General features: G+C 34.6%; 4 protein-coding genes across 8 annotated transcripts; 2 read left to right on the forward strand and 2 right to left on the reverse strand.

The window, feature by feature from the left end:
* Positions 1-5646, forward strand: LOC123216901 (ranBP2-type zinc finger protein At1g67325-like). Of its 3 annotated transcripts, XM_044637560.1 has the most exons (11): positions 75-156; positions 406-455; positions 548-593; positions 1200-1315; positions 3443-3716; positions 3920-3993; positions 4336-4387; positions 4488-4597; positions 4771-4795; positions 4872-5023; positions 5298-5646. In XM_044637560.1, exons 2-11 carry the CDS (start codon positions 426-428, stop codon positions 5298-5300), a joined length of 882 nt encoding a protein of 293 aa, XP_044493495.1. In that variant the 5' UTR covers positions 75-156; positions 406-425; the 3' UTR covers positions 5301-5646. The 3 variants fall into 3 exon arrangements, with proteins under 3 accessions (XP_044493494.1, XP_044493495.1, XP_044493493.1); XM_044637559.1 differs by lacking the exon at positions 406-455 and having other exon boundaries at positions 1-156; XM_044637558.1 differs by lacking the exon at positions 75-156 and having other exon boundaries at positions 411-455; positions 4336-4381.
* Positions 5647-7246: 1600 nt separating this feature from the next.
* Positions 7247-13324, reverse strand: LOC123216900 (squamosa promoter-binding-like protein 2). Of its 3 annotated transcripts, XM_044637554.1 has the most exons (7): positions 12121-13174; positions 11854-12055; positions 10953-11695; positions 10602-10738; positions 8976-9239; positions 7722-8110; positions 7247-7495 (listed from the first exon to the last, which is right to left on the reverse strand). In XM_044637554.1, exons 3-6 carry the CDS (start codon positions 11645-11647, stop codon positions 7770-7772), a joined length of 1437 nt encoding a protein of 478 aa, XP_044493489.1. In that variant the 5' UTR covers positions 11648-11695; positions 11854-12055; positions 12121-13174; the 3' UTR covers positions 7247-7495; positions 7722-7769. The 3 variants fall into 3 exon arrangements, with proteins under 3 accessions (XP_044493489.1, XP_044493492.1, XP_044493491.1); XM_044637557.1 differs by lacking the exons at positions 11854-12055; positions 12121-13174 and adding an exon at positions 13239-13324; XM_044637556.1 differs by lacking the exon at positions 11854-12055.
* A 2219-nt stretch (positions 13325-15543) lies between these two features.
* LOC123217204 (F-box only protein 6-like) lies at positions 15544-20229 on the forward strand. Its single transcript, XM_044638028.1, has 2 exons — positions 15544-15814; positions 18758-20229. Exons 1-2 carry the CDS (start codon positions 15657-15659, stop codon positions 20001-20003), a joined length of 1404 nt encoding a protein of 467 aa, XP_044493963.1. The 5' UTR covers positions 15544-15656; the 3' UTR covers positions 20004-20229.
* A 1961-nt stretch (positions 20230-22190) lies between these two features.
* On the reverse strand, positions 22191-23308 carry LOC123215826 (stress-associated endoplasmic reticulum protein 2-like). Its single transcript, XM_044636077.1, has 3 exons — positions 23148-23308; positions 22628-22784; positions 22191-22341 (listed from the first exon to the last, which is right to left on the reverse strand). Exons 1-3 carry the CDS (start codon positions 23148-23150, stop codon positions 22295-22297), a joined length of 207 nt encoding a protein of 68 aa, XP_044492012.1. The 5' UTR covers positions 23151-23308; the 3' UTR covers positions 22191-22294.
* Between the last annotated feature and the right edge of the window lie 855 nt (positions 23309-24163).

Genomic DNA, 24163 nt, shown 5'->3' on the forward strand with positions numbered 1-24163 from the left:
AAAACTAACCCCGTTACCTTTAATCGCCCGTCACTTTTGAGCGTGTTGCTCACTGCGTGCTATTGTAGACGGTAACAAAATCCTCTCCTCTTTCTCTTCTCTGTCCCTCTCAACCTAAAACAGGTTTAGTCGTTTCTCTCCGCCGCTATGTCTCAGGTATTGCCTATTTCGATTTGTTCAATTTGTTGGTTAGTTTTTCCTTTTATTGTTCTTTTAATTTTTTCTGCTGTTTCGAGCCCTAATAGATCTAAATTTTATGCCATTGTTTTCGTGTTTGATTCAGTGGGAATTTAGGGTTTCGTCGTATGTTTTTCACAATTGCGTTACTTTTTGCGGTTTTTTTCAACACATTTTTTTTAATCAGAAATTAACTTTTGACTTATGGTTACGGTGAATTTAATTTAGGGCAATTTTTGGGTCCGGAGATGTTCTATAAGCGTGGTTGGAATCGAGAAGTTAATTTTAGTGTTCAGTTTTATGAATTTATAGTAATATTTATTTTTCTGTTTAGTGTATGGAATTTTTTATTGTTTTATGTGTTGTTCAGGTTGATAACAGAAATTCATCGGCTGCCAAGCGTGCTAGGACTGATGGTATGTGATGCTTTGGTTCTGCTTTCTATAGATTTTTATTCAATGCTTTAAGTAAAATATAAAATCTTTAGTGCATAGTGCCTTGTCACTTTATTGTGTGTTTTTTTTTTCTATTGCTTGAAGGAAAATATTACATACAATTTGATTGCCATTACTTTTTGTCACCAAACTATAACACATACAATAGCAATCAAATTGTCTGTGATATTTTCCTTCAAGCAAACGTAAAAAAAAAAAAAAAAAAAAACACAATAACACAGGTTTTATGAGGAAGTGGGTGATTTGAAGTGCATTTGTGCTGTTTAACAGAAATGCATGATGCTCCTTTAGTGCATTTGGCTATGAAAAAATATTTCAAGCAATTTAATATACAGATTAATTTAGTGAGAACATCTCTGATGCTTACCTAAGGGAATCGGACGGTAAATCAGACAAAGCTAGGTGTCACATGCTGACTTTTATTGTTATTATCTATTTTATCAATCTCTGCTTTCTTGAGTTTGGTTCTGCAATTAGTTGTGATTAATTCTTTTTGGCTGGTGCTTTGTTGATTTTGATCTTTTTGGTTATGATATTGACACAACTTCAAATTCCTGGTATCTTTAGGTAGTCGTAGGGAAGATGATTGGACATGTCCTAGCTGTGGCAATGTCAATTTTTCATTTAGGATGACTTGCAATATGCGTAATTGCACCCAACCCCGACCAGCTGATCATAACTCAGTAAGTCATGTGCTGTAGTAATTGTATCTAGAATCATCGATGCTAGATATTATATTTTCAACTTGCTCAGCGCTTATTAAAAGTTTAATTTGTTTGAGATTCTTAGCTTTGTAGAATTAGTATGAATTAATTTCATATCTATCATCCCTCACTGTTTTGTATAGATTTGTTACTCATCTACATATATACTTTTTTGTTTAACTCATTAATTTTCTTGGATTTAGTTTCTGTTCACTCTAAAATAGGTGAAAGCTCTTCATTGCTGTATTTTTTATTACTGTTCTATAAACATGATCTTAATTATTTTATGGGATTCACTAGCTTTATGTTTTACATCTCATAGTAAGCTATCTAGTTCCTTGATCAATTTTAGTCTAGGAAGCACAGTGCGTTTTTGCATTTCCGAAGCGTTCCAAAAACAGAAACAGGCCGGAACTGGTGTGAAATGTTTCGGGCCTGTTTCAGAAATAAATAAAAAATTTGAAATGCGTTTCCACTTCAACATCCTAAGCATGTTCCATCATTTTTAACTGACATTCCCAATGAAAACCCCTAGCCTTCATATCATCTCCTCTACACTCAGGAGATGAAAGTTGTCACCTCTTCGGCATCAAAAGTCGTCTCCTCTTCGATGCTTAAAATCTTGGCGAGCTCTCTACAAACTCATCTTTGAATTGTTAGTGCATTGAACTTTGATTGAGATGAATTCTTTTGTTGATGCTGTATAGATGCTAAGATATTACCTTTTCAATGCTTTTGTCTTGGTGCGATCTCCATTGCTTCTTAGCGAATGGCTGTAATGAGACATTGTCAGCCCATATTTCCACTTTTGTAATCTTCCTCTGCATTTAGGATAAGAATAAGATAACCCCTGTAAATTCAGATTTGAAGAAGAAATAAAAAAAATGTGAAGCATATAATTGAAAAATAAGCATAATGAAAACAGCCACTTTTATTTCGTATTGTTAATAGAAGTTATGTTGCTGGATTGGTGTTGCTTCTCTCCTGGATTGAAAAATGTGTAATGAAAACAGCTGGAGTGTTTACGGCTCAAACTTCCTCAAATTAGTTGATAGAAAACCAGAGTTTAAGCTGGAACTGAAGTTATAACAACGAGTATAAGCAAACCAGAGTTTTTTTTTTTTGGCTGGAGTGGTGTTGCTTCTCCTGTTGTAGCTCCTCTTTGTGTTTTTGCTTGCAAGGGAATGGTTTGTGGCTGCTGGGTTGGCTTCTCCCAGCCTGGAGTTTTTTAGTGTCTACATTGTTTTTTTTTTTTTTAGTGTGTTTGTTTTTGTAAGTTGCCTTCCTCTGTATTTTTGGCTTAGTGTTCTATTTATATACGTGCTCAGTTAATGTTAAACATTCGGGTCTTGTGTGCTTTGTGAGTTCATTGATATTAAGTGTCTCAGAAGAACAAAACAATGTTTAGTTCATATCATTGCACTCAACTATCTTAAAAAGAATCCTGCACTATTCATTGCACTCAACTTATTTCACTCTGCACTATTTGGTCTCTTTAAACTTCACAATTATTTTCAAAAGAATACTGCAATTAGCTATCTTAAAAAGTTGCAATCTATTACTTGGATTGCATACATTGCACCAACTTATTTCACTCTGCACTATTCAGTCTCTTTAACAATGAATTGGATTATCATTGGTAAATTTTATATTTTCTGCATTGTTGCTCAGTAAAATTTTGTTTCTTAAAGCATATGGTTTCTGTCCTTTGTTAATTACATTGCATATTTTCCACCTGAAATAGGTGGTATTGTCCATATTTTTTTCACTCTGCATATTTGTTTGATGCTAAAAAGTTGTATTTTTTTAAAGAAATACTAGTGACTTTATTTTTTATATAAATTTGGTATTTATAAAAAAACCCTTATATTTTTCATATTTATACATTTTCCCACATTTCCATTTCCTGTATTTTTGAGAAAATATGTTTTAGCATTTCCGTGCTACATAGATCTCAGTAACAAGATTTGTTGATCAATTTATGGCTTTTGAATTTGCTATTGAATTGATAACTTATGGTAACTTTTGGTTTTGTTTCTTTTTAACTGCTTCGAGAATATTTTTTAATTTTAATTTTTGCTTAATGTTCATTGTCATTTCCTGCAGAAATCTGCTGCAAAGCCTATGCAAGCACCACAGAATTACTCCTCTTCAGCTCCTTATGTTGGTTCTGGTGCACCGTCTTCAATGTATCTGGGCATGCCTCCTTATGGTTCTTCTCTTTTCAATGGGTCATCTATTCCTCCTTATGATATTCCTTTTCCTGGGGGCTCAGCTTATCATTACAACTATGGTAGTCGCCTTTCTGCTGGGAGCCCATATAGACCGTTGCATATGTCTGGACCAGCTCCTTATTCTGGTGGATCAATGATGGGAAATGGTATCTCTGTCTTTTTCTTTCATTATCATCTCTTGTTATTTCTTCATGATGATTGCTTATATATCTGCTTGGTATTTTGTTATAACTCATGCTGCAATACAACCCTCTCTATAATCGCGTATCTTCAAGAAGCCACTGCTCATCAGAACAAAATCTTCTAGTTTAACAGTGATGAAGGTGACCACTTTCTTCTTTTCTTGCAGGTGGGATGTATGGTATGCCACCACCATTGATGGACCGATATGGCTTGGGTCTGCCTATGGGTCCTGCTGCACTGGTATTGTCTAAAGCTCTCTATTATGAGCTTATTTTTATTTGATATTATTGGAAAATGTACCTCAGATGTTGAGTTTTCTGTCATAGACTATATTTTGATGTCTGAAATTCTTTACCATCAGTCTGATGATTTCATGGCTTTGGGTTAACACATGAATATATGGAGAATGTGTTAATGTGTTTTTAATCAATTTCATTGTCTTGTCCTCTCCTTGTGATTTCCAGCTTTTAGTAGAGTGTTTTTTTTTTTTTGGGTTAGTAAAATACAAAAGACAAATTTGCCTTTTAGTAGAGTTCCTTTAGTAGTATGTGTGTTAATTTGTGAGTCTACTTCTTCGCACAGGGGCCGAGACCAGGGTTTTTTCCAGAGGATAAATCTCAGAAAAAAGGTGCAGGTTTGTCATGTCGTTGTGACCTCTAAACCACATTACAGTGTATTGTGACAACTTGTTTGTGCTTTAACTTTGATTTCTTCCTCTTCAAATGCTCCCTTAGATGCTACACGTGATAATGATTGGACTTGCCCAAAATGCGGAAATATAAACTTTTCTTTTAGAACAGTTTGTAACATGAGGAAGTGCAATACGCCAAAGCCTGGATCCCAGGTTTGTGCTTCTCTGTTCCTCATGAATCTCAAATTAATTTCACTTAATAGTGTTCATGGGATGGTTCTCCTGTTTCCTACTTAATTAACCTTTCATATCACTTTGTTAGTGTCTGGTACTGCACATGATAACTCTTAATTTTGATTTCTTACTACACTTTCTTGCAAATGCAGGCTGCAAAATCTGATAAAAATTCAAGTAAGCCCCCGTATAACTCTGTAAACATGGTTGGCATAACTTACAAGTTGATATTAATATGTTTCATGTCCTTCAGAACAAAAGATGCCAGAGGGCAGCTGGAAGTGCGAGAAATGTAACAACATAAATTATCCATTTAGGACAAAGTGCAATAGACAGAATTGTGGGGCTGAAAAACCAGCTGAATTAAAGAAATCCCTTTCACCAACACCAGAAGAAAATGATCAGGTCTGTTATGTGATACATTTCTTTTGTATTGGTGCTTGCTGCTTGCAATTTTTGTTTTTATCAGTCGCATATGTGCACATTACAAATTCAATAAGAATTCAACTTTATGAACCTTTTGTGGATATGAATTTCAGCAAAGGTTACCTCTCTTCCCTTCCCCTCCCATTCTCTTATGCTCTTCTGCTGATTAGATCATGCCAATGCTCCTCGTTAATTGTCTTTTTTTTTTTTTTCACTTCTGCATCCATTGATTTGCAATTGTCTACTGTTCCAGTGAGTACTAGGACATGTTTGAGGGTTGAGAAGGTCCAGGGTTTTCATCCAGAATTGCTCAATATGGGTGTCTGAAAGTCAGTTGTGTTGTCCTCATGTTGCGGCGGTTGTCAAGTTACTCTACCTTCTCATCATTCGTGTCAGGTTGTTGTATTAAATGCACTGGCATTTGTGGTCTTAATGGATCCTTATATATGTGTCAGCTAGCTTGGTCTGGCAAAGATTTTACAGGTTGGTTCTGGTTCCTATTAGTTAGGCTTTGTACTTTTTGGAAATCAACTCATTTGTTCTAGTACTACCCCTAAATTTTAGATATGTTAACCGGCTGCTAAAAGATTTTGGTTTGCGTATGGTTTTGGATTGTCTTCATTTGTTGGATTGTTGAGTTTCCAACTTAACTAATTTACTAGGTCTTATCATGTCTTTAGGATTTATGCGCAGACCATTTTCTACCCCATTGATACCTCTGGGTGTGGCTCATAATAGTCTGGTTTTCTGACCTTGAAGCTTGGATTGGTTAAATTGTGCCCGTAAGGGCACATATTAAGTCACTAAAAGGAAAAAGTTTAATTTTAACAATGCGCTCTTTTACAAGATGGCAAACAAAACCTAAACTTTTATGGTCTTAACATATGTAGTTACTGCACTCTGAGATTATTTTATAACTTAGCTAGCATTATTGAGGTGAGGCTGGCATATTGATTTTTTAAATCACATAAAACTTTTTGGAAGATTGGAATGTGGCAATTTTATAGATATAGATTCTACTATCATAGTTTTCTCTTCTATGTTTGCATCCCTCTAATGAAGGGTTATAATAAGGTGAGAATGAGATTCATCCTAGACTGAAGGGGACTAGATCCTTTGTAGGCTCACCTGCTTGCACCTTGTATCAGTTCCTTGGTAGGATATCTAAGAAGTTGAATGTAAGGTCTGTACTTCTTCCACCATGGTTTAAAATGTGCAATCGTTAGCTGTTTAAAGTGTAATGGATGCTCCCATCATTTAACATTCAAAGTTTCTAGTATTCTGATAGTTATGTTTCAATTGCTAGTTTGATCGCAAATCGGTGAATTGTGTTAATGATTGCAAATATTGGCATCTAGGTCACGATTTTAGGGAAATAAAATTTGTTTTCTTATAAAGACATCAACTCAAATAAAATCGTCTTCAGTAATTCAAGTTCGTTGTCTAACACATCCTTGGTCGAAAACTGCTCGTGGATGTTTGTAGGAAAGGATAAAGTAGGCTTGAAGATATCAGCCCAAAAGAATTATGTGAGTGATAAGAAATCTGTGTCATTTGAATTTCGATGCCAACACATTCTCTTAAACCAGGAAGGAAAAATCAATGGCACACCTAAAATAGTACACAGATGGGGCCTGAAAACTTAAGACGCTTTTGTTTCATGAGGCTAAAATCCTGCCTCCGAAATCTCACATATCGCCAATTTACAGAACATAATTGAAATTATTAGTGTAATTGTTAAATATTGAACGCAATGTAGAGTCCCTCAACATGAATGAAATGTTAGAAATGAGTAACTTGTCCTTGGGGGAACCAAAAGGAAAGTTGACAACTTTTTGGACATTGCATTTTTTCCATAATTTGCTTCCCAGACCTAAGACATTACTGTTAGATCACCGGATGCTCACAAATGCTAGAGTCCTCTCTCCCTGAATTGTCATACCAAGCCCCTATGTGCCCACACCCACATGTTAAAATCGACAATATTTGTAATGCGCTTCAACCCACAAGTTTAAAATTGACTTATAAACAATAATTCTAAATTTAATGTGGACCAACTCAAACTCAAATATTCAAATCAATTTAAACTTGATTTATTTTATAAAAACGAACCAAATCCTTGGTTAAAATTCATATTTTTCAATCCGAACTTTAATCTGTCACTATTTAACGTTTCATAAAACTGATTAAGGACTATGATAGTGAAGCAAATAATAATCAGTGTCCCATCAACCTTGGTTTCCCCCCGCATCGGTCTACGCGGGCAAAAATTATGAAATTCAATTGATTTTAACATTCGTGGCATTACATACATAATGAAGCAGGACAAAAACAATATGGTTAAAAAGGCTTCATTCAACTTCTTGGTCTTTGCATCCTGGTAACCAGATGCATGTCATTTCCTGGAGATGGTCACTGCTGCTAACACCCAAACTAAACTACTTTTATTTCCTGGAAACACAGATAAAAACTAGTGAGTTGTTTTACTCGAAGGTGACGTTTCATCTAGCAAATGCAAGAAGCTTTTGGCTTGATGCTTTACTAGAAGTTATGCCTTCTTCTTACTGCCTGTGTCCTATATACAGAATCTCCTTGTTATACAGCAATACTGGACTCTCCAAATTAATGGAAAACGAAACATGAAGTTAGGCAAACAGTCTAATCAGAACTAACTCACCTTAGCTTTTAAACTATTAGACTGAAATGATTGCCGAGGTCCTGGCAGTCAATTCATATGACTTGAATAAAATGCATTGTTGTATGGTGCTCTGAACAGCTGGATCTCCTGGATGTAATTACCTTCATCGTTGTGTGAAGACAAGGTATGCACTTGGGATTCAGTCGACTGTTTTTGAGTCCACCTGTATTCCGAAGGTAGCGGAGAACTTTGAGCCACTGCATGTGTCACAGTCTGAGGCATGCTAGTACGACTTGTATACATAGGTTGGTTATGTGAAACCTGTTTCGGCTCACATAAATCCCAAGAACTTGCTGACAGAAGAGAGAGAGCACGATGACAGTCTTGTGCCGCACCCAAATTGAAAGAAATCATGGATTCTTTTACACCTGCAAAAATCAGCCACCTTTTAAGTCCACCCAACAATCTTGGTTAGAGAAGCATCATAGAATTCAAAAACAAAAGGTCTACCACAAGAAAGCCTTCTGATATAAGCATACTAAAACTTCATCAAAAGATTTTTTTTTTTCCCTAAAGAATGGGACAGATCCAAGTTTGCTTCTACAATCTAAAACTTTCCAATGACTTCAAGAAGAATTAATGAACAAAAGCTGTGTCTAGTCACAGAAATCCACATCAACCAACTACATGCATATCCATTTCTTTACTGAAATACTACAGAGGTGGTATACTTCTTGAGAATAGTTGTCTCTAATCATTCAAGAACTAGAAATAAAGACATTAAATTCAAATTTGCAGTTACACCTGACCACTTTACCTTATCTTAGAGGCAAAATCTAATGCTAGAAATCTTATGCATATAACAGCTGTAGTAGAACAAGAATGCCCTTGTTTTCAGATAAATAAGTGCCCTTGTTTCAGTTGCCTAATCATCTACAAGTGTCCATGGAAAAGCTTCCACCAAAGAAAGACAGTTTACCTTGAAATTTTTGTAGATAATTAATGGAGCTAAATCATCTGACATATGAAATTAGTGCTGTGTCAACATCTTGCCTAGAAAGACTGACCAGTCAGCCTGCTGTGAGCAACAAAATTTTGTTGCACTTCACACATGTATATCATAATCACTTTCTATTATATGTCACTTAAGCACACTTGATTAAAAAACTATGTGGGTAACACTGAAAGAATTCTTAGATAAGGAAAATGGTATTAAGCTAGATAGCTTGATCAATAACAAAATATCGATCACAATAGACATTAAATTTGCCTGCTAAAGAGAGAAGAACAAACCTTGGTCAAGAATTTCAACTGGGGTACCCTTGTCCTTGGACAGAAAGAACTCATTAGAATTATGTGCCTGCACTGGATTTGGAACCTGATGGCCTTGTAGAGGCGGCAGCCCATCAGTGCCACCAAATTTTGAAGGCTTTAATACATGTCCTTTTGTTTGAATAGACTTGGAGGCACATGTGCCTTCCCATGTAAAATTTTCAATAGGCTTTGGTTGACCAAAGGGGACTCCACTCCAAACAAAATTCACCTGTTGCTTCCCATCTACACAGACAAAGAAAAGATCATATCTAGCTTCATGCATGGATATGGTGTAATAGAATATATGCATGATCACAAGATGGTTATGAGTTGATGGACCATGGAACTTGTTACAAAAACAACTCAAATTAAAAATAGCAAATCAGCAGGAAGTAGCTCCCAAATTACAGTGAGATGTACCTCAACAATTTAATATAAGCACGCAAGTTTTAGAAATTTTTGATTTCCAAATCATACCAAAATTATTTAAATAGAAATGGATACATTTTGACTTTAATTATCAGGTCTCGGGAGAAAAAGGTATACCTGAAATTGGTGTACAATGTATTAAAAAAGATATCAAGATTTTATAGGTGTTCTTTGAATCCTGAAAATTGCACAACTGTAACATATATTGCTTAAATATAAAATTTCACGGTCATAAATTTACACCATGTATATATATTGTTTATTATTTGCAAACAGCAACAGAATTAACATTACATGCTAGACATTCCTTCTAACATGTAAGCAAGAGTAAAAGTTAACATTTCTACCTTAACACACTATTTACTAGACTTAAAGTATATCAAGTAAAAGAAATTTGTGAGTTACAAATGGAAGCTATGGAAAAGGCATCACTGGTTCACATATATAATAAAAGTGGCCTTCATTTCACAGTTTGTTAGAAAATAATTTAAAAGTATCTGTTAGGCCTCCAATCATGCATGTACACAGGAAGATTTCAGGCATGGTATTAGAAAAAAATAACAGACAATCAGGAGACAATTCAGAAGACAGCAAAGAGATAAAATCAGGGCAGATAATGACAACTGAAATCAAGGCATCAAGGCAGATAATGGCAGCTGTTATCAGGGCACCAGGACAGAAGACAGAAGCTGCTGATATCAAGGCACCAGGACAGAAGGCAGAAGCTGTTGATATCAAGACACCAGGGCAGAAGACAGAAGCTGCAGATACCAAGGCACCAGAGCAGAAGATAGAAGCTGGAATCAGGGCCAAACAACCAGACCAAGATTGGGAGCACCAAGCCAAAACAGACTAAAAAAGGAGAAGATCAGATGAAGAAGAGGCAAGGAAGAATTTAGTCATTATTTGAGGGGGCTGGCACCTCTACTGTCAGAATATTTGTTATAGTTCTTATTACTATCGTATGAGAATAAACAGTTGTAGTGTGAGAGTTTTATCAATAAAATTCATTATGTTTGTGTGTTTGCACATTCTGTAGTTCTTTATTTAATTATGAATTTTGTAGTTTTATATCGGTATCTAAAGGATAACCAGAGTTTGATTTAAGGAGGCATAGCAGACAAAGTTCTCAAATAGCTGGAAAAGTTAAGTGAAGTCTGGGTTTATAACCAGTACCATAGGGTGAGGAAGACAGCCTTGCTGGATTTAACCTGATAGCTTCTGGCTGTGGCTTGCGTCGTCTAGCATTGTGATCAGACAGACGCCTACGACAACTCCTCTTCTTTTCATCGAATTCTGACAGACCATGGAACCTTTGACATCACCAAAAAAAATTCTATCAACTATCAAAATTCCTCTTGATAAGCTTGAAGAATTTCAAGAAATTTTTTACAAAATATGTAAATCAAGGGAGATTGTTTGTAATCTGAACATCCCTCTGAAATAGTAACAAAGACCAGTCATTTCATGCACTATGAGAAATCATTTTTTATTTTATTATCTTCCAACATAAAATCAGAGCTCTACCTGCTACACTGCTGGCAAAATCTACGTTCAACACCACCTACAATGACCTTTGAGCACTTGGAATGAGCTTCACAAACTCTATGTTTGCGATGGTAATCCTTAGCTGATGAGAGATCCACCCCACAGCCTTCAACTTGGCAACGTACAGCAACATTTGTAGGCTGGGAATTGGACTTGGATCTCTTAGCTGGAGCAACTGATGATGCAGGAGTCACAGAAATAGATGAACTTTTAGTATTGCTCCCTGCACGTGCATCTCCAAAGTACATTCGTTTGCCAAGCTTCAGACTAAGCAATGGCTCAACAGAGCCAACTGAAGCTTCAAGAGTGGGGGAACTAGTAGTTGGTTCAGCCTTGGCAAATTCTTTTTGATTGCTAAAATCTTCAGGATTTTCCTCAAAAGCATCTAAGTCAAATTTGGATGTTTTTGTTTCTCCCATTGATGATGAATTATTGGAAGCTGATTTCAAGCTCTTTGACAAAGAAGCAAGCCCCAAATCAGAGCCAGAACCACCACTAGCACCATCCCCTGATGAAAAGAAAGATGCAGAGTCAATTGCCCCATCTCCATCAATTTCCCATTCTGTTTGTTGCAGCTTCCTAGGATTTTCAGCAGCTGTTCCATTGAACATTATTAGGTTTTCCCAATCCCAATGCAAGGGTGTCTTTGTATTCCACTCCATCACTGAACTCATAGATTGCTCGATACTTCACACACTCTTATCCATAAAATGCACTACCAACTAGGCCACCAGATGCAAGTGAAGAAATTTAGCATGTAATCATGCAAAAACCAAAGACACTAAAAATAAAAAGCAGTAACAGATTCTATATAAATCAAATACTATAAAATGCAGCAGATAACTCAAAAAAGCTCAGGTATAACCAGAGCAAACCTCACCTTCAAATCTCACATTTGCAAATCGCTGGGCATGTATTTCCTTTTTTATTTTTACGATTCAAAGGGTTACTTATACCACAAAAAGGCAAACCTATAGTCCATTTTTATAGAAAAATATTGGGTCTGCTTGTCAACCCGCATACAGAGATCTAACTGAATTAAAATCGGTATCCTACTCGATTGAATATGTTAGTCTCCAACCCTGTAAAACCCAATAATTAAAGCAAATTCTGAAGCTTAATAAAACATTACAGAAATATCTCTTACCATTTTCATACTATAAAGAAAAAAGCGATCTACTAGAATCCAAACAAACTCTGACAAAGAAAGAGTTAAAACATCACCACCAACGAGTTTAATAGAGTGGTAATATTTCCCCCAAAACTGGTGTAGACTTTAATAGTCTTCTGTCTAAATCTGGTATAATTCCTAGTTCCTCTGTAAGGTTTCCTTTCTCTTAAATAAACTATCTTATTTATTTTGACTGCTGTTGCACAGCATCAGCATAACTTATTTCACTCTCTTTCTTTCCAATAATTGTACTTTGCACATCTATTTGGTAGAAATGTTCAGCATTTTACCTTCAATAATTCTCACAAAAATAGGAGAGCAAACCAACAAGTTTATGACTTGAATCCGACCCCACGACAAGACTAATCAAAAATAGAAGGATTGTTAAAATTTAAAAATATAAATAATAAATTCCTATCGGCCAGGAAATCCACACAAACCTCCTGCAGCTGCAATAATGACTAGAAATCTATATTTCTATTCACCGAAATAATCGATGCCAACAACCTTCTATCTTTATTTATAATTAAAAAAATTAAATACCATTCAACAAAACACCAGTAATCACAACAAAAGTGCTTCATAAACATTAAATAAAAGATTCTAAAAATACCCATGAAATTAGATCAAGTTATTTTTTCATTACTGGCTTTCACGAAAAAAAAAAAAATCTGCTTCATATGGTAACAGAACCTTGCACCACCCCTAGGGTTTCAGTTCTAGCTTGTCACACTGTCTCAACTGCAAAACTAAGTTAACAAGCTAATAAAAATTCGATGAGCCGTTTTTGGTTTCACTTTCCCGAGAAAATAATTGGAAAAAGAAAGGACAAAACAAACCAAAGGAAAAGCACATTTTTTTCGCTTTTTCTCTTTAAAGTCCAGACAAAACCTACATCAACAGTACTCTTGACGAGGAAAATAAAATTGTCAATCTGAGCCGGCGGAAAAATGAAGTGATTATGTTTCTCCCAAATTGGATAAAATTTGGGCTTTCTCATTATTACTTTCTTCTATTTACATAATTCGATCAAAATAGAAACTCGTAAATCCCAAGAAACAGCTAGAAGAATAAAAATAGAACGGAAAGGTTACCTGAAAAAGAATGGAGAGTGAGGGGAGAATGAGAACAGAGAAAAAGCATGAATAAGAACAAGAGAGTTTTTATATAATCAGGTCAATTCATTCATCAAAACAAGCAGGGGACATGTGGGCAGTGGCGAGTGGAGGAAATACCTGCTTTCTCACACTTTTCACAGCTCTGCTTTTTTGGACGGTTTTCACTTTTCAAAGCCTTAACTTGTCACTGTCAGTACACCACCCATTTTTATGCAGGAGTAGTGAGTTGGAGTGAGTCGACCCGCGCGTCCTGTGAAAGTTGACTGTTCATTTTTAGTCAACAATTATTACATCTCTTCCCTATTTGCCTGAATTGTGATTAACCCTTGAATCTTACAATTTTTTTTTTAAATAATAAATAATGGTGCTATTTTAATTTTAATTAACCGTATAAACCCATTTATTCGGATTATCAATTTAGTAAAGTTTTTGTTTGAAGTGAGCTGTGAAAACATAGTCAAAGGATGGTAAATATGAAAATATAAATACAATTATTATTAGGATATGATAATAGTAACACCAACTTTCGATAATATGATGACAGAAATACCTACAATAATGACTAAAAATCTAGATCTATTGACGAAGATCTCTATTTTTTTGGATGAAAACAAAAAAAATAAACTACTTTTGTCGGTGGAAAGATTGTCTCGTCGTTTCCTTACTAATGGGTCTCTATTCAAGAAAATATGACAACAATATTAAAGATGTCACTGTCTTTTATTCTCTTCTTCAATATATTGCCGTCATTAAAGAGAAAAAAAAAAAAGATAACTTAAAGATTTGAGAAGGAAATTATTATTTTTGAAAGAAAATTATAAAACTTTTAAATTTAAGGAAAACAATGTAATAAAATTTCTATTTTTAATTTTTTTTGTAAACAATAATTTTATATTTAATTTTAATTAAAGTTCTTAATAGAGATTGATTTTGAATTTTTTAAAGTTAAAAGATGAAACTTGAGATTTCCCTTTACCTTGGGTGGGAATAAGTATTTTGGCCAATAATATAATTGATGTGGTAAGCAACTTGTTTATATTAAAATATGAATACTGCGTGGATTGAGGTTGAAATTGTTAAATTTTAAACTTGAACATCTGATGCTTATCATTAACATAGGAGGCCCACGTGACCATGGGATGACTATTTCATTTTTGACTTGACAAGCCAAGTGTTGTTTACTGTAGCCTCTCATTTATTATTAAAAACTCTTTAAAATCTTAATTTAACTGTTAAATATGTTAATTTTATCTATTTATATGATGCATAATAAAATTAATAAATAAATTATATTTTTACCTTTTTTTCCCGTCATCTTTCATTTATGTTGTGGCCGTTTATTTATTTATTTATTTATTTTCTAATTTTAATGTCACTATCCAAAGCTCTGTCATCCTCTATCTAATCTTGCTATCATCTTTGTGTCACACGACTCAGATTTTCTCCTTTTTCACTAGATTTGTCTACCCCATTTGTCGTTTTAGTTGCTAGCAACTGATTTCCTGGCTACTCCCACCTATGCTAGCAGCAACTTTGACAGGGCTGAGGCAAAGTCCATTAGCTCCTCCTGCACTAACCACCTAACGAGTAGCTGTAGCCAAGTCGTGCTTCCCATTTGCAGCATGCACATGTTTGTGTGAACGAGAGCTGATGGATCTATATCAAGTTGGCAATGGGCAAAGACAAATAAAAAGTTTTTATCTGATTTTTGTTAATTCGTCTAAAATCAATAAAGATAATTTTTTTTATTGATTTATTTTTATTTTGATGAAGACTCATTTTTTTGAACGAAGACAAATTTAAAAGAAAAAAGAAGGTTGGAAGATACTAGTTACCAAAGAGGTAGAGAATTTATTAAAAATTTGAAACCTTAAAAAAATATAATTTTTTAAAGTTTAATTATAAAAAAAATATTAATTTTTAAAATTTATAAGAAAAATAAAATAAAATTTTATTTTTTTATATTATTAATTAAATAATAATTTTAATTTTTAAATTAATAAATTTTATTAATATTAATAATCTATTAATAAATATTTAAGAGTTTAAAACTTCGTAAATGAGAATTTGAGATCCTTTAACCCTTTTGGCCTTAGGAGAATAAGGGAAGAGAAGAGGGTATTACGGGGAAATCATAACAAGGTCCCGGTAAATATGAGCGGGAATTATCACAAGACGAAGTAGCGTGCAGGTAAGAAAAATAACAAGAAATGATGGCAATGGGCCAGCTGACGTGGAAAAAGACGAGTGGGTAAACAAGCCCCCATAAGAGAGAGAAAGAAAGTTAAGAAATAAACCAAAGAGGAAGGAGCTGTGGGGGGTTTTTTGGCTGAGGAGAGGAGAGGTGAGTCGGGTCAGTTCAGGCCTGAGGCGGGTCAGGCTCTGTTACTGGGCATGGAAGGACTGAGCATGCTTAGGCAGCTCATCGGTCAGCTTCGAGAACTTCTCCAACTATACGGTTCATTTCCTCCTCAAAACAACAACAATCATCTTCCTCATTACCTCTATTTTCACTATTATCAACAAGAACAAGACCATCACAACCTGAACGAGTATTTTATCTACCTCTTTTGCTTTCTAGATCTCTCAATTATTCAATTTTCTTACTTTCACGGGTTGTCACTAATTTTTCATTTAATTTTTTATTTTTGAAAATTTATTTCTGCTATTTTATTTGGCTAATTATGTTCGGCAGTTTGAGGGTTGTAAGTTAGGTGATTGTGTTGGAGAGTTTCAAGTTCTTTTTTTTTTTTTTTCAGGGAAGAGATGCACGCCATTCTTGATCAGTGTGAATTAGTTGAATTCAGTCACTTTTTCTCATTATGTTGTACATTTGCTATGGTTTGGTTACTGATTTTCTTTCTATTTATATATTTAATTTGACTAATTTATCTTCCTCTCTATTGAATTGTGGCAAAACTTTAACTTGCCGGTGGTTGCCTATTTTGAATTGGTGATGTATGATATTCTTTGCACGTTGTTATTATGGTAAATTGCAAATGAAATCTCGTGTGCCCATTTTCTGTCAGGTTTTTGTTATGTTTTTGGACATAAAATTTCAGCTGTGTCTGTTAGCACCTAATTAAGCATGTACTCTAGGCCTAATCATCCTTATAACAAAACAGAGAAAGAGAATTATAGGGAAAAAGTATGAAAGAATGGAGGAGAAAATTGCATCTCAATAAAGATTTAGCTGTGCTATCTCGGGTGCACCTTTGGGCTACTGTAATTTGTGAATTGAGAACAAATCCAGTGGGCCCTATTGAGCTCTAGTTTAGAACTGGATTATGTGAATAAATGTCACAATTTTGGTTTGCCCCTCAACTCCGTTGTAGTTTTAATTGATACATGCCATTTTTAGTGATAAACACTTATGTGCTTGTGATAGGTCCGTTGTAGCTTAAAGTAAATGAATTAGGAAAATTTTGTGTGGAAGTTTCTTTCTCTGCCTTTTTATCCTTAGTTTGCCATTATATCTATACATTTGCATTCATATTTGTCAAGATATAGAGTACGGTTGGTTTCCCCATTGAAATTTAGCTTGTACCTTCGACCATATATTATGCATACTCTAGCATTGTGATCATCCAAGAGAATTTTATGAGGACCACCATGCTTCTCTATGCACATAGCTTCAAGATTGGAAGTCCTTAGAAGCATAAGTGTGTAGTCAGTCATGTAAACTATTGGTGCACGGAAATGATTACATGGGCCATAATGATGGTTTTAAAGAAATTTGAAGAGGTGCAATTTGACCTTTGTTTCCAACATAAATTTCAATAGGGTCATATCACCTTAGGATTACATACTTGAGATTTTATATCCGTGGCTTTTATTTTTAAATTAAAAAGGCTGTAAGGTGCAGCATTAGTGACTAATTTTTACCTATTTAGATGCAATTCATTTTGCTATGCACTTGAACATTCTCAGCAGAAAATAAATACTCTTGTTGGCAATTTAGGTAATAATTTTTACAGCATGAAATGTTAAGTCCAGACTTAGTTATTTGTATGACAGAAAACTTTGATTACCATTACGGATAACGCATTTGCTACTTTGTGCTAATTAAGTTGAAAGTTTACACACTCTTCACCAGTACTTGTTGGCATTCTTTTTCCGCTACATTGCTATCAATGAATCGGCCTAAGTTCACAATGATTAGGATTTATTTGATATAGCACGTTTCAGAGTTACAACACATTATGTTTGTGCATCCATATATTCAAGTAATTCCAATTTGTGACATTTTGCCAACATCATGAAGAATCTCAAACATGCAGATTTTACTCCTGTTAAAAGCAGTGTCTGGGAGTGGTGGTTATATTCCACCTGCATAGTTACTAAAAATGGTTTCTTCTGGGCATGATTTATATGAGCAGATTGGCACAATGTTCACCTAGTTTCCATGGAAAATTTTATGAATGCAAGATTAATATTGTACAGTATTGAGTTTCCTTCCTGATCAAATTAAGTTTGAATTTTTATTCTTTTTAAGACTATGGTTTTAGTTCTAGACTGGGTCTCTTTAGTTCTTTCTATATGATACTTTTGCTTGACCTGAGTGTTTTGGTTCATAGAAAATACCTGCCCTTAGTAATTTGCCCTGATTAAATTTGGTATCTCAGAGGAATAGTTGAGAGTTGGATGAAACAGGTTAGGAAATAAACGGGGAGGGTAATGCTGAGATCCAGGTTAGGTTAATGAGGATCTTATTAGCAGATGACTTGGTGGTATTGTTGGGGCAAATTTTATTTAAAATGCTGTGTACTCTACTGACAGTGGCCTTTTACTAAATCGATGCTGATTTTCCAGCAATTTGCTGTATATCCCAGTTGTGGGTACTTAGTAAACCGATTCTTGCGATAAGCAGATTCCTCATGTATGTTCTGTTGATGTGAGCCTGACACTGCTTGATGCTGCATGACAAACATTGATTTTCTTACCGTTATTTTTTATGAATTTAATAGTTAGCTCTCAATGCATCGTTTGTAAATTACTGTGTATGATGGACTGCCCTATAGAAGACATACCATTTCATGTTCATTTCATAATTTGATTGCTAAACATCGATTAAGTGATGTGGAAATGTGTAGATGTTGATCAATTCCTGGACTATGAGTTTAGCATAATTCTCACTTAATATTACAAATATTGTTTGAGTAAATATTGAGCCTTTCCTAATACAATTGAAGACTGAGTTATTATGTCCCAAAATTTGCGGTTTGCTTTGCTAATGGAGGATTGTGAACCAAGTAGATCTACTGCTAGTGTTAATGAACAAGATAGAGACTTGTAGACTTCGAAGTTAGAATACTTGATTTAATTATTAAACTGATGACTTGATGGGTATAACTAAAAGATAATAACATTTAGTCAGATATACTTGACCTTTAATGTTCTAAATCTGATGGCTCAGGGTAGTCTTTTTCACAAATTGGCTAAAACTTTAGCATGTTTAGTTGACGTGCCTACATTTTTGTGTCTTGTTTATACAGATGGTGCTTCCCAAATATCGATGACAGTTCTACAGATGATTATTACCCTGTTGTGACGGCGGCTGGAAAATCTGAAAGTTGTAAGATGTTGGAAACTTTCAAACCACCACCTACCAAGAAATCTCGAAAGGAGCGAAACCGAGGACATTTACCTGGAACAACCAATGCAACTGAGGTTATGGAACAAGAAATTTGGAAAGAGTTCCCGGAAGACCTTTTCGAAGCAGTCATTGCAAGACTTCCTATTGATAAATTTTTTCGCTTCCGTGCAGTCTGCAAGAAATGGAATTCCTTGCTGAGCTCTCAAAGTTTCTCTCAGCATTGTGCCCAGGTTCCACCAGCCCATCCCTGGTTTTACACCATCACTCACGAAAATGTGAATTCTGGAGCCATGTATGATCCTTCCCTGAAGAAATGGCACCATCCTACCATTTCATCTCTACCCACAAAAATGATCATCTTGCCAGTTGCTTCAGCAGGGGGCCTCGTGTGTTTTCTTGACATTGGTCATAGGAACTTCTATGTATGCAACCCTCTTAATCAGTCTTTCAAAGAGTTGCCTTCTAGGTCAGTTGAGGTCTGGTCCCGTGTTGCTGTGGGGATGACTCTCAATGGAAATTCCACAAGCTGTGGCTACAAGATCTTATGGGTGGGGTGTGATGGAGAATATGAAATTTATGACTCCATAAAGAACTCATGGACACGACCGGGAAGCATGCCTTCATATATGAAGCTCCCACTATCACTTAACTTTCGATCACAAGCAGTTTCACTTGATGACACGCTTTATTTCATGCGATCAGACCCTGAAGGGATAGTGTCCTATGATATGATTACTGGTGTATGGAAACAGTTCATAATCCCAGTCCCGCTTTACTTAAGTGACCACACGCTTGCCGAATGTCGGGGCCGGATCATGCTTGTGGGTTTGCTGACAAAGAATGCGGCCACATGTGTGTGCATATGGGAGCTGCAGAAGATGACTCTCTTGTGGAAGGAGGTTGACAGAATGCCAAACATATGGTGCTTGGACTTTTATGGGAAGCACGTTAGGATGACATGCCTGGGCAACAAAGGTTTGCTCATGCTGTCATTGAGATCGAGACAAATGAATCGACTAGTTACTTACAATGTGATGAGCAGGGAATGGCTAAAGGTTCCTGGATGTGTGCTGCCCCGAGGCAGAAAGAGGCAGTGGATTGCTTGTGGTACTGCCTTTCATCCTTGCCTCACTGCAACTGCTTAGTTGAGCTGTTGTTTCTGGTTTTGGCAGCAGTAGCATATCAGAGATGGGTGTTTTTTCCATCTGGAATTTGTTTTTATGCCTTGTTGGCTTCAAGCTTTCGCTGCTGGTTAATTTAAGTAACTGAAAACGATGGGATGTATTGTGATAGGACCTTTTTTCTTTCTTTGTACAAACTTTGGAGGGATAACTTTTTGAATTAAGTTTAAAATACATGTTGTTCAAAATATTTCAATTACAGTGAGATGGAATGAATAAGAGTGCCGATGCTCCTTTTTTTTTTTTTTGGGGGGATGTGCTGATCCAGATCATATCCACGGTGCTCTGCGTGCTTGGCAGCTCCAGGAAAGTTGGTTCTGGCGGTCGGTATTTCATGATCTGTTTGACAATTAGATGTAAATATTGCTGTGAGGCAACCCCCGAATCCACGAAATATAGAAACAAAGAGCAAAATACGAATAAAAATTTGGCTAATTAATCTTCACGACCCTGTGACTTTTATAGAAGAAAAACCACAAAATTTTTTGTTGACACAAATCTAAAAAGCTCAACCATACATAGTTATTTTATAGATGTTTATATTTTTTAAATACAATAAAATTATATACATAATTTTTATGTATAACTATATATACAAACAATTATATATCATCATATAATTAGATATTTTATTTTTATTTTTTAATTATTCGATCATATAATGATAAATTGTTATTTGTATACAAAAATTATATATATAACACTACTCTTTGAAAAATAACACATTCTAAAATAAAACAATATATTTTCTAGTTCTTAACAAATTCTTTATTGACTTGAATCTTCAACCATTTCAATATTATGTGCAAACTTAACTTGCCCGTCGATCTATTTCACTTATGTTGTAAGAATTAGAAAACTTTCATCTTCAATCCTTGTAGCTCCAGTCTCCTTATGCGTGTACGAAGTGATTATTAATCATTTAAACTACAATTCTTGTTCACTTTGCAACAATCACTTCATCCAATATACATATACCCATGCCAAGTTAACTCACCTAAAACAATTAAATTTAATTAAAAGTAAGCTAACTCACCTTAAAAAAATTAAATTGTAACTAAAAGTTAGTATATGTCTCATATATCGAATGTCCTAACAATACCTTTGTGAAATATAAAATGAATACTTTCAATGCATTTGATTTGCAGCTTCTCCTTGTTACCAGCCATAATATCACTAAAATTTGCATTCACTTCCAATTATATAGTTTCTATCATTGCAAATATGAAAAGAAGCAATAGAATCTAAAACCCAACCTTTTTTCACATATCGAACTCAAGAGTGTAGTCCATTCCACACAAGTTGTCAAAATAAGGTCATCATCAATCACAACAGTTGCAGCATTAATTTTCTCAACATTTGCCATCTTGATTTAAATCCTCTCTCAGGTCTCAATTGCTTGTCGTGCGCTTGAATGTCTCTTCTTACCATAACAATGACATTCTTTGTCTTTATAATATCTAACTCTCGACTTAGGTTTCTCTTTAAATTTACCATCTCTCTCTAAAGTAATATCTCAGTCAAAACCATCTCCAGCTAGTGCATTATATCCAAGTGATGAGGTCTTAGTTCTCAAAGAACTTTCATTCTTCCGCAACATGACAATCATACCATCTAATTTTAAAGTAGCTTTATTTACCAACAAAGCATGAACCAAAGGTTTAGAATCAAACAAAGATGACACTAATAATACAATATTCTCTTCAACTTCTAACTCATCAACAAAAACAACCAATAATCGAGAAACTAGCCTAATAAATTCACTTAGGTGAATGATGAAGATGGGTACCTTCCTATATCTTCAAAAAAATACACATTCATCTTTAAACACAATCTATTAGTCAATGATAGACTGCAAGTTTGGATGATTAATGGTTGAGGATACCAACTGATAATTTTTTGTTATAGATAACAAATTGCAGCAAAGAAGTTTATATGATAAAGAGTGTATCCCAAATCCTTGTAATATTAAATTCAATTAAAAGAAAAGAGATTTTATTCACTACCTGAACATTGTAGGGTGAGAAGTATATCTGAAGACATGGTTATAATTGTTGACAAAAAATGGTAGCATTACTATATGATAAAATCTTTGAAAGCAAAAATTCAGTAACTAGGCGTCAAGCATATAGGAATCAATGAAAAATTGAATGGATTAAAGAAGTTCCTTCATATTTTATTTAAAATTCAAGTAGTTGACGACACAGAGACAGGTCTTGTAAAGGTATCATGTATGACCATTTGCTGCTATTGGTTTATGCCATCCCTCCACTTGTTGCAGTCCTGATGATCTGGAAAAGAGCTGTTGCAGAAAAAGAACAACATTAGTTCTAATTTCTTTCAGTCCATTTCTGCTTCATAAGTACTATCAATGATTCCAGAAGAAGATGCGTGTATCTGATTAATAAAACCGGTTACAGATGTAGAATACCCGTCATTAAGAACAAAATCCATCATTTTGTATAAAATAAAATAAAATAAAATAATTGGGTCAAAATTAAACCACATTCAAACAATCCTCTTTAAGTGCATGATCTATACTATAGAGATATATGCCCAAACCGAATGTATCATGGGGAACAACTTACATGATCCGATGACGACAAATACGAAGAACCCTAGCAGAACAGGACCAACGGGATAATCCTTGGCCTTTTTAGTGGAGGTTTCAGGCACAGCGCCTCTCTTGGTGATGTTCTTCTCAAATCTGTCCACCTTCCTAACTGCAAGACGCTTTGATGTTGTCTAAACATACAACACATAACACAATTCAATTACAATCAGAAAAAAATACTAGTCAATTACAGAACAATTACGTCCATTGCAAATAATATTTTATTCTTAATTTTTGTTTTTTTTTAAGAGATACTGATTCATAAGTACAAATTTAAAAAGCCCAGATAACACTGTTATCAAATCGAAACGAAAACTATAGATCTAACGAAATTGCTGAAAACAGCTGCGTTTCAACACAAAATCATGACACAGAAACTTGAAAATCGTGTGTGAAATAATCTCAATTAGCTAGACGAAAAAAGTTACAAACATACAGATCAGATCAACAGTCAGAAAGGAATGAACGAAAACAGACCAACGGCGAATAATTACCATGATTATAGGGCCGGGAAAGGCTGTAGTAAGAAAGAAAAGAATGAGAGAATTACAGGCTATTCCTACGCTTAACCCTTCCGACTGCGCAGCTCTTGTGACAAACTCCCGTTCTGTGTCTCGTGAAATTGCTTTATATTTCAATTAGCTCAAGCTCAATATCGATGGATCGCGTCGCAGCTTTCATTGTGGTTGGCTATCCCATATGTGACACGCGTCATGAAAATATTGGGTGGTTTCATCAAGCACATGGGCTTAGCAGCAAGAATCGGAGTTTGGGCCTTAGGGTTCTAAAGTACACCCGGATATGTATCCAAACGAGTAAATAACATTTTCCCACCTAAAGTTTGATCTAAAAAACTTTATTCACTCTAACCAGTATAAACCATATTTTTTTAAAAATCAAACTTGGTTAAAAAAACTAATATTGTAAGAGTAAAGCGATAATTATACTATTCATTAATTTTGAAAAAAAAAAAAAAACCTTTTATCAAACCTAGACATTTTAAATATGACAATTTAACTTTTAAAAAATCACAAATTAATTTTTGAATAGTTATAATATGACATTTATATTTATAACTTATTGTATTTCATGTAATTCTTTAAGGGTGTAACTATCATTCTTTGTGGTAATAGTTTAGGGTTTAGACGGTGAGTCATGGTAATGGAGGAGTTGACGGTGTTGATAACTATAGTTTTAATGAATTATATAGACTAGATTGTGAGTTTTCAAACTTTTTAAAAGAGATCAAATTGTTATGTTTTAACTTTATGATAGATTTATAAAAGGTTTTTTTTTTAAATATATCTTGATGGTGAAATAACTATTTTTGCACCGATAATGAGTATTAAATTTGATACCAATGTTGTCGTGTTACCATTGATTGAGTAACACATAATATTACTTATTTGATTTTAGATGAAAAAGTATTATTTATATTATCATGGGATAGAAAAATTTTTAAGCCACACTTTGGGTGGGAAATGTGATTTACTTATAAAAATATTATTGA

The sequence above is a fragment of the Mangifera indica genome, chromosome 5 (genome assembly GCF_011075055.1).
Source record: "Mangifera indica cultivar Alphonso chromosome 5, CATAS_Mindica_2.1, whole genome shotgun sequence".
Taxonomy (NCBI): Eukaryota; Viridiplantae; Streptophyta; class Magnoliopsida; order Sapindales; family Anacardiaceae; genus Mangifera; species Mangifera indica.